General features: G+C 39.9%; 1 protein-coding gene across 3 annotated transcripts in view; it reads right to left on the bottom strand.

Moving 5' to 3' along the window:
* Positions 1 to 4,228: 4,228 nt before the first annotated feature.
* Positions 4,229 to 10,387, bottom strand: part of kcnj3a (potassium inwardly rectifying channel subfamily J member 3a) — a 201,386-nt gene continuing 195,227 nt past the window's right edge. For all 3 annotated transcript variants that reach the window (XM_063052270.1, XM_063052271.1, XM_063052268.1), the window contains exon 4: positions 4,229 to 5,922. In XM_063052270.1, the coding sequence (XP_062908340.1) occupies positions 5,327 to 5,922 (596 nt within the window). In that variant the 3' untranslated portion in view covers positions 4,229 to 5,326. The remainder of the gene's footprint in view (positions 5,923 to 10,387) is intronic.

Raw genomic sequence — 10,387 nt, 5'->3', positions numbered from 1 at the left:
GAGAATAAAGTCCTAATCTATTAAACCTTTCTCTATAACCCAGATCTTCAAGTCCTGGCAACATCCTCATAAATTATCTTGGCACTCTTTCAATCTTATTGAAATCATTCCTGTAGGTAGGTGATCAGAACTGGAGAAAATATGCCAAAACTGGCCTCAACAATTTCTTATACAACTTCAACATAACGTTCCAGCTCTGTAATCAAAACTTTGATTTATGAAGGCCAATGTGCCAAAAGCTCTCCATGATCCTAGTTGACTGTAAACACACTTCCAAGGAATTATGGATCTGTATTTCCAGATTCCTCTGTTCTACCACACACCTCAGTGCTGTACTACTCACCTATCCTATTTGGTCTTCCCAAAGTGCAACACCTCACAGTCATCGGCATTAAATTCCACCTGCCATTTTTCAGCTCAATTTTTCCAGCTGGTCCGGGTCCCACTGCTAGCTTTGATAGCTTGCCTCACTGTCCACTATGCACCAAAGTTGGTGTCATCTTTAAATTTGCGAATTCAGTTTACTCCATTATCACCCAGATCACTAATATAGATGACAAACAACAGTGGACCCAGCACCGATCCCTGCAATGCACCACTCGTCACAGGCCTCCAGTCAGAGAGGCAAATGTCTACTATTATTCTCTGGCTTCGACACCAAAGCCAATATCGAATCTCATTTACAACATCATTAAACATTTTGCAAATAAGGTGTGTATTTCAATTGTAGTAGTAAAGGGGTAGTTCCTTTTAAGATTACTTTAAAAAATTATTTCTTTTAATTTCTGTAGAATTTTTTCATTATTTTTGTTTGAAATTTAAAGGACCAGCTTTCTTGGGATGTACTATTAATTCAGATGATGTGAAAAGAGAGCACATGTAAAATAATATGCTTGCAGGATCTCTGCAGTTGATATGATGCTAATTAAAATAAGAAATGTGTAGCATTTTCTTTTTTTTTTAATATTCTGAGTGTTCCTGGAGAAACTCACTGTTATGGACATGTGAAGCTGAAAATGCCTGAAATCGTACAAGTTTGAAGTTGGAGCCTGGAGCCTGTAACAAACAGCAGAGGTTTAGAGTGCTAGTGAGAGACCAAACTCAGCTTTGGAAAGCATGAGATTGCAGCCCTAGAAGCTTAGCAAGTTTTGTAGTGACCGCTGTGACCCAGGAATGATTGAGGATTAAGGAAGCAGAACTTGAACATGCGGAGCATGCAATATAAATTAAAAAATTAGAATATTGAGAGTCCTGAGACTTTTCATAATTGTGAACAAAAGTGCTGTCCTGTGTGTCTGGACACCTCCTTGCTGCTGATACCTACTGCAAGATCTCACATCATCAATAAATCTGTAGGGAATTTTCTACTGTCTTCTCTTTATTCACAGGCTGCAGAGCTTGTTTAAGCATTCTAATTGAGTGATATTTGCCAGCTATAACTCACCTATCAGTCTTTACAGCAGCTACAGTATGTTTGGAACTGGGAGCAGGATGATGTCACTGGATACTCAGTAGTAAAAGATAGTGGAGGCAGCCCATTCCATTACAGGAAAAAAACTTTCCTTCTCATTGAGAACATCTGCAAGGATCGCTACCACAAGAAAGCAGGACACATCTTCAAGGACCTCTACCATCTATGCTCTCTTCTCACTGCTGCCTCAGGAAGGAAATACAAGAACATCAAGTCCCACGCCACCAGGTTCAGGAATAGTTTTTACCTTTCAACCATTAAACTCCTGAACCAGCATGGATAACTTCACCAACCTCAACAATAAACTGATTCCAGTACCTATGGATTCACTTTCAAGGACTGGCCAACTCATGTTATCAATATTATTTATTACTTATTTATTATTATTACCTTTTTGTATTTACTCAGTTTGTCTTCTTTTTTGCACATTGGTCTTTGTGTGTAGTTGGCATGGATTTCAGGGTTTCTTTGTACCTGTTGTAAATGCCTGCAAGAAAATGAATCTCAGTGTAGCAGATAGTGACATATAATACTTTGATAACAAATTTACTTTGACTGCCACTATCAACCACACACTGGGGTGGATTGTTTGGCCTTAAAGTTCCTAAGCCAATTTACCAGATTGTTAATCAAACAGGGATTGATTGGTAGCATGATCCAGCACTCACAAAACACCACTAGTAAGTAAATTGTGCATTTAGGAGTATAGAGGAAGTCCAACATGATGCATTGTTTGGTCAGGGAGTTGGCTGCAGTTGCAAAGATTGGTGTCTGAATATGCTGCTACACTTACGTACCATTCATGTTCAAGCACAAAGTGGCTGATTTTGAGATTGGATAATCCTTTAGAATTGTTTATATTAGCTAAAATACCTATGAAAGTTTTCTCCTGATTTTCACTGATACCAATGGAAACATAAATTAAAAGATGTCTGTAATTTGAGGACATGTACACTATTTATCACTCGGTAGTTGCTTTCAGTTAGAGCTAGTTATTGTAGAAGAACTGTCATTTTGGGATCATGGGCCACTGACATCAGAAGGGAGGTCAGGGAGAAAAACCCTATGGAAAAATCAAAATAAAGCATAATTCTATAAACCAGCGATATTTGGTTTAATGAGATGTATGAATGCTGATTTATTCTTGAAAGGAGAAAAAATTACAAATCTGCATTTGAATAGCATTATTGCATGGCCATAACTTATGCAAATAATATAAGTAAAAATGTCTGTCTTGCAAATGAAAATAAATGCTTTACAGATTCACTTTTTTAGAAAGTTAGGGATTTAACTCGGAATTTGACAGGGAGGACATTCAAAATGGAGTCGAAACTACCCTTAGTTTTATGTACCAAATTTGCAATCTGCATACAGCATTAAAAAAACGTGACAATATCACATAGTTTGTCAAGAGACCTAGGATGGAATAATACGCTCCAATATTTATTTTAATTTCACAACTGAATATGATATGTAGATTATTATTTTGTTCAACTCGTCTGTCTCTCTCAGTTGTCCACTCTTTTCATTTGTATGTTATGCTTACTCATGTGCATGTATAGCAAAAGTGATTTCTATTTTTTGCAGCACCTGCCTTCTCGTTGTAAAACAATAGAATTCAGTACAATAAATCCAGTAGAGATCAAACATTATTTGTAAATGAAACCTTATCTTCTTTATAAGCAAATTGTAGTTTCAACTCCCACTGATAAGTATCCCATGTAAAGTACCCAGGTCACTGTAGAGAGGCCAAGAAATTCTTTTATTTCAGAAGAAAGTAGTCTTTGGGGTAATGTGCGGTGGGCCAATACATTCCATGCAAGAATCAGATGCTGTAAAGCACTGATATATGAGGCCCAGTATATGTGGACCAATAAATAGGCTGTGAACATTCACGTTGAGCATGCATTCCCCAGTTAGAGTGGTGGTGATGTGAGGCCTAGGTTAGGGGAAACTTGAGAGACTTTTTGGGTTGGGCTCGGTATTAAAGGGAGCTGAACGTCTTGATGAATTACTTCAATAAATAGGTCAATAAAGGGGGATGGATGCAAAGTTGGGAAATGGTGGGGCTGTAGAGAAGTCATGTAAGATCACAATTGGATCGGGAGGAGCGGTCTAGCATTTGGGAACAGAGGCAGGTTGTTACAGTTATGTGGCACTTACCTGCTTGGCCTTAATTTCACTGTTTCTAACCTGCTCCAGCCTTTTAACTGTCACTGAAGCAGCATTTGTCTACGTTGTCATAAAGTGTGCTTTTGCCTGCGAAGACTACATGTGTAATTGGGTTTTGTGGAAGCTGCATCCAGATGTATTGTATTCCTTAGGTACATTAACATGTCAAATGCACACAAATACTTGATAGAAACAAATTGAACATAGTTATGGATGCTGTAACTATCTAATCTCAATTCTGAATGACAGGCTTCCCTATAAAATTCTATCACTTAATGCACATAAGGCGTTGCAATAAGATAAACAATTAATTTGTGTCTACATCTTTAAACTTGTATTTGCTTTCCGCGGCTGACCAAATCACATAATCCACAAAAGCTGTACCATCTAAACAGAATTGCTTACATTCTATGAACAATATCTGTAAGAATTTGTAATGATATTATTACTGAAGGCTGAAAACTCATTTTGTTTATGAAACGCACTATTGTTAGGCAATTGCCAACAATTGTCTTTCCTTCTCAGGATAAAAATAATTAGAGAAATGTTTGAATGACAACATTCATATAAATTAGTATTGTTGAAATTAGTTTTAATAGTTGCTAAAGATTTTAACAAAGGTCTGGTGCAAAAACTATCATTAACAAAAAACACTGTAGTCTTTGAAATGAAACAGCATAAACAGTTGAAAAGTTTAATATAGTTTTCAGCTAAAAACTGAGGCTGCAATAGGAATAAATACAAGTATTCCATATTCCTTTAGTAGTTTGAATAAACTGTTTATACAGAAAGTCAGCATGCCTGAAGATGCTCCTAGTTTGGTAACATATTTGACTCTATACATTTCAGAGTATGACGCAGGCTGAAGTAAAAGAGTGTTGTTTGAGATGATGAAACACAGACCTGCTGTGCAGTCTTGTTACCATAATTTAACGTTTCCATTTTCTTCTTTCTCACTTCTTCCAGCACCACCACATCCTTTGCTTACATACACTCCATAAAAGCAATATTTGAAAACAAAGCAAAAAAAAAGTGAGGCTAATAAAACACAAAACAGGAAGATACCAGATTATTTAAGGCTGAAACTTTGTCAAGAGCCTTCTATGCTCCCTATTGCCTGTAGCCTTCTCTAATTTTGTAAGTAAAACATGCATTGAAAGGAGTAGTTTAAAGAGAACATATTACAATGTTATATATGTATTTAAGATAATAATCTTAATTTTAATTTAAAGCATGAAATCAATCTTCAAAAATTATCCACTCTCACTTAGAAATACACCTTGCTGAACTTTAAGATCCTATTCTGTAATACATGTTGAGACATTGCAAAGCCTCAATTTTATACATTTTGCTACTACTGAATAAATATAAATTTATTATGAATCATGCCATAAAACTATATGCAAAAGTTGCACATCAGTATTGCATGCTATTTTTGATACTACATGCTAATTGATGCTAATATTACAATGAATTTAAAATGGCTGAGGTCTTGTATCAAAGCAATAATCATACATTTTCACTCCAGCTGTTAAATGAACATTTCATAATACATGTAGTGCTAATGATACTTTGCCCTGTTTTGTAAATAAATGCAGTATACGTATCCCATTAAACTTTGAAAATTACAGTATTCTCTTTGATCAAAAATTAGATTTTAGAGTCATCAAAAGATTCCTGAAGTTACGTAAAACGTTCAGAATTCATTTTCCTCAGTTTGGGTGGAAGGTTTCCCTCAATCCTTGAACCGCCAGCTAATTTCTGAAGCTTTGGTGGCAGGTCAGTCACAGGCTGGCTTATTGGGTCACAGGTCACCTTACTGGTCTTTGGCACCAGTTTTTCCTCAGAATTTCCAGGAACTGAGCTGATTCGTTGGAGCTTCATTGGCAGATCACTCATGCTGTAGGCTTTTTCTGAGGTGGTAGAACTCATTCTTAGTAGTTTTTTTGGTAGGTCTTCTCTCCCTGTGATCTTCTGCAGTTTCAGTGGGATCTTGGTACATAGATCATTTATACTATCAAAGCACTCCACCGAATCATTTCTTTCTGGTAAGGTGCCTCTGCTGTTGTTATTAGCTGGGGCCATCAAAGGAGAGGATATAAATAGCATTTCCTCTTGTTCTTTTACGCTATATGGTGGTGTTGGAATTTCAAATGTTGCATGAAATTGTGAGTAGTCTACTTTAAAGAATCCTTCTTCCAGAGAAATAACTGGGAAAAATCGATTACCCCAAAGAACTTCATCCTCTGTATATGATGTTCTAGCTTGGCATGTCATGCCTAGAAAGAAAAAAAAATGTACAAATAAATAATCCTGTTAGAATTTAATCCTGGAAGGAAATAGATATTATAATTATAGACTTGCAGCAATGATATTATCAACTGATTTTAAAATGAATATTTGCTAACAAATTTTAAAAGTAAGGGAAAACAAGCAACTATTTTCAATTCATTCGCCCGTTAAGAGCTATGTCATAGATATAGGCAATCATGGTGTTTCCATAACTATGATTGCTCTTAGCAAATTTTTCCGCAAAATAGCTTGTCATTGCTTCCTTCTGGGCAGTATCTTTATGAGATGGTGTGACCCCAGCCGTTATCAGTATCCTTCAGAGATAGTCTGCCTGGTGTCAGTGGTCACATAACCAGGACTTGTAATAGGCACCACCATCCACCGCCTGCTTCCATGGTTCTCATGATCCTGATTGGGAAGCTAAGCAGGTGCTACATCTTGCCCAAGGGTGACCTGCAGGCTAGTAGTGAAAAGGAGCGCCTTAAACCTCTTTTGATAGAGACGTGTGTCTATCCCACCATATTTGTGTACAATGGGAAGTTGAATACTGTTAACGAAGTTTCTCTCACAAAAGCAGCTCTACTGAATATACCACTGTTGTTCAAACTCCCTCATATCAATATGAAGGATAGAACATAGAATAGTACAGCACAGTACAGGCCCTTCGGCCCACAATGTTGTGCCGACCCTCAAACCCTGCCTCCCATATAAGCCTGAACCTTAAATTCCTCCATATACCGGTCTAGTAATCTCTTAAACTTCACTAGTGTATCTGCCTCCACCACTGACTCAGGCAGTGCATTTCATGCACCAACCACTCTCTGACTAAAAAAATCCTTCCTCTAATATCCCCCTTGAACTTCTCACCCCTTACCTTAAAGCCATGTCCTCTTGTATTTAAAAACGCAAACAACAGGAATTCTGCAGATGCTGGAAATTCAAGCAACACACATAAAAATTGCTGGTGAACACAGCAGGCCAGGCAGCATCTCTAGGAAGAGGTGCAGTCGACGTTTCAGGCCGAGACCCTTCTTCAGGACTAACTGAAGGAAGAGTGAGTAAGGGATTTGAAAGTTGGAGGGGGAGGGGGAGATCCAAAATGATAGGAGAAGACAGGAGGGGGAGGGATGGAGCCGCGAGCTGGACAGGTGATAGGCAAAAGGGATACGAGAGGATCATGGGACAGGAGGTCCGGGAAGAAAGACGGGGTGGGGGGGACCCAGAGGCTGGGCAAGGGGTATATTCAGAGGGACAGAGGGAGAAAAAGGAGAGTGAGAGAAAGAATGTGTGTATAAAAATAAGTAACAGATGGGGTACGAGGGGGAGGTGGGGTATTAGCGGAAGTTAGAGAAGTCGATGTTCATGCCATCAGGTTGGAGGCTACCCAGACGGAATAAAAGGTGTTGTTCCTCCAACCTGAGTGTGGCAACCTGAACAATCTATGTTCCGTGCCTATTCTGGTATCTGTCCCCCACTTTTCCCTCGCTACATCGACGACTGCATTGGCGCTGCTTCCTGCACGCATGCAGAGCTCGTTGACTTTATTAACTTTGCCTCCAACTTTCACCCTGCCCTCAAGTTTACCTGGTCCATTTACGACACCTCCCTCCCCTTTCTAGATCTTTCTGTCTCTGTCTCTGGAGACAGCTTATCCACTGATGTCTACTATAAGCCTACTGACTCTCACAGCTATCTGGACTATTCCTCTTCTCACCCTGTCTCTTGCAAAAACGCCATCCCCTTCTTGCAATTCCTCCATCTCCGCCGCATCTGCTCTCAGGATGAGGCTTTTCATTCTAGGACGAGGGAGATGTCTTCCTTTTTTAAAGAAAGGGGCTTCCCTTCCTCCACCATCAACTCTGCTCTAAAACGCATCTCCCCCATTTCACGTACATCTGCTCTCACTCCATCCTCCCGCCACCCCACTAGGAATAGGGTTCCCCTGGTCCTCACCTACCACCCCACCAGCCTCCGGGTCCAACATGTTATTCTCCGTAACTTCCGCCACCTCCAACGGGATCCCACCACTAAGCACATCTTTCGCTCCCCCCCCTCTGCATTCCGCAGGAATCGCTCCCTACGCGACTCCCTTGTCCATTCGTTCCCCCCCCCATCCCTCCCCACTGATCCCCCTCCTCGCACTTATCCGTGTAAGCGGAACAAGTGCTACACATGCCCTTACACTTCCTCCCTTACCACCATTCAGGGCCCCAAATAGTCCTTCCAGGTGAGGCAACACTTCACCTGTGAGTCGGCTGGGGTGATATACTGCGTCCGGTGCTCCCAATGTGGCCTTTTATATATTGGCAAGACCCGACGCAGACTGGGAGACCGCTTTGCTGAACAGCTACGCTCTGTCCACCAGAGAAAGCAGGATCTCCCAGTCGCCACACATTTTAATTCCACATCCCATTCCCATTCTGACATGTCTATCCACAGCCTCCTCTACTGTAAAGATGAAGCCACACTCAGGTTGGAGGAACAACACCTTATATTCCGTCTGGGTAGCCTCCAACCTGATGGCATGAACATCGACTTCTCTAACTTCCGCTAATGCCCCACCTCCCCCTCGTACCCCATCTGTTACTCATTTTTATACACACATTCTTTCTCTCACTCTCCTTTTTCTCCCTCTGTCCCTCTGAATATACCCCTTGCCCATCCTCTGGGTCACCCATCCTCTGGGTCCCTCCCCCTTGTCTTTCTTCCCGGACCTCCTGTCCCATGATCCTCTGGTATCCCTTTTGCCTATCACCTGTCCAGCTCTTGGCTCTATCCCTCCCCCTCCTGTCTTCTCCTATCATTTTGGATCTCCCCCTCCCCCTCCAACTTTCAAATCCCTTACTCACTCTTCCTTCAGTTAGTCCTGACGAAGGGTCTCGGCCTGAAACGTCGACTGCACCTCTTCCTAGAGATGCTGCCTGGCCTGCTGCGTTCACCAGCAATTTTTATGTGTCCTCTTGTATTGAGCAGTGGTGCCCTGGAGAAGAGGCGCTGGCTAGCCACTCTATCTATTCCTCTTATCATCTTGTTAAGAGTATCTTGCCTTTTATTTTAAACCAAGCAGTAAGTGACTTATAAGCTAAGTGTCCCTGTTTCCAAGTTTAAAAAGCAGAAAGTTATTTCGTTTTAATGAGACCATCCAAGGTTATTGGAAATGTAGAAGCAGAAATCAAGATAGTTCTGGCTAAAACTTTCTGATGGGCCCTGGATATGGATGTGACATAAGAGAAGAGAAGTGTATGACTGAAAAGATGTAAACTGTATACTGGGGTTCCTTTAAGACATAATGCACTGTGGATGAAGGAGAACTGGTGAATATCTGCTATCTAGAGTCGCAGAAGCTATTTGTTAAGCTATTGCATCAAAGATTATGTGGAAAACAAAAGGCTATGGATAAAATGTAACTGCATGGACAGAAGACTGGCAGGCTGACAGATTACAGAGTGGGCATAAGTGGGTCTTTTTATAGCTGGTGAGATGTATTGAGTGGTGTAGCATATCGGTCAATGCTGGGGGCCTCATTCTTTCCACCATGTATGCAATTGATCTGAATGAATGAATCATCAGTGCAGTTGCTAAGTTTATCAATGACGCATGGATCAATTGTAAGTTATGAAGAGGACAGACAGAGGTTATAGTTGTATATGGATAGGTTAAGTGAGTAGGCAACAAGCTAGGAACAATACGATGGAATGTGAAAAAGAAAGGAAATTACACACTTTTTCAGGAAATATGTTTAAAAATCTAAAATGATAAGAAATTGCAGAGCTCACGAGAAGAGGAATATAGAACATGATTCACAACATGGCTATTATGCAGGTACACCCTGTAAATGGGATTGGTAAAGAAACATTTTGTGAGGGTATTTGAATATAGAAGGTATTTTTTGATTACTTAGAATGTTGCTGAGATCATATCTGGAGTACCGTCTGCAATACTAGCTTTCTTTGTTATGAAAGGATGTTAATAAATTGGAAGTGGTTCAGAGAATATTTATTAGAATAACAATTGCAGTGGATTCCAGTTATTTCGGACACATTGGAACCAATATTTTTTTGCCCAGTTAAGTGACTGCCCCAATTAGCTGAAGTTTCATGGAAGTAGTTAAAAAGGTATAAAAAGATAAAATACCATTTAACAGGTGATAAATTATAATTTAAATAAAATACTTAGAACACTATCAATATTACTACAGTATTACAAAACTGTGTATTAGTTTGTACTGGTTACCGACAGAGGATTTCTTCAAAGATACACTACATGCTCTTTTGATTGACTGTAAATTAGTAAAATTAGTTTAATTGACTGTAAATTTGACAAAATCAGTGCAAACTCCTGGTGCCTTCACTGGACTGCCTTCATTGCCTTCCTGCATGAAGTAATGTCTTAATCCAACAATAGTTCTCCTGGCATCCTGTGTAGTCACTAGTTCATGTTCAGTTGTGTCAT

This window comes from Mobula hypostoma, chromosome 6 (assembly GCF_963921235.1).
Source record: "Mobula hypostoma chromosome 6, sMobHyp1.1, whole genome shotgun sequence".
Classification (NCBI taxonomy): Eukaryota; Metazoa; Chordata; class Chondrichthyes; order Myliobatiformes; family Myliobatidae; genus Mobula; species Mobula hypostoma.
This window is presented reverse-complemented; position numbering and strand designations above follow the sequence as displayed.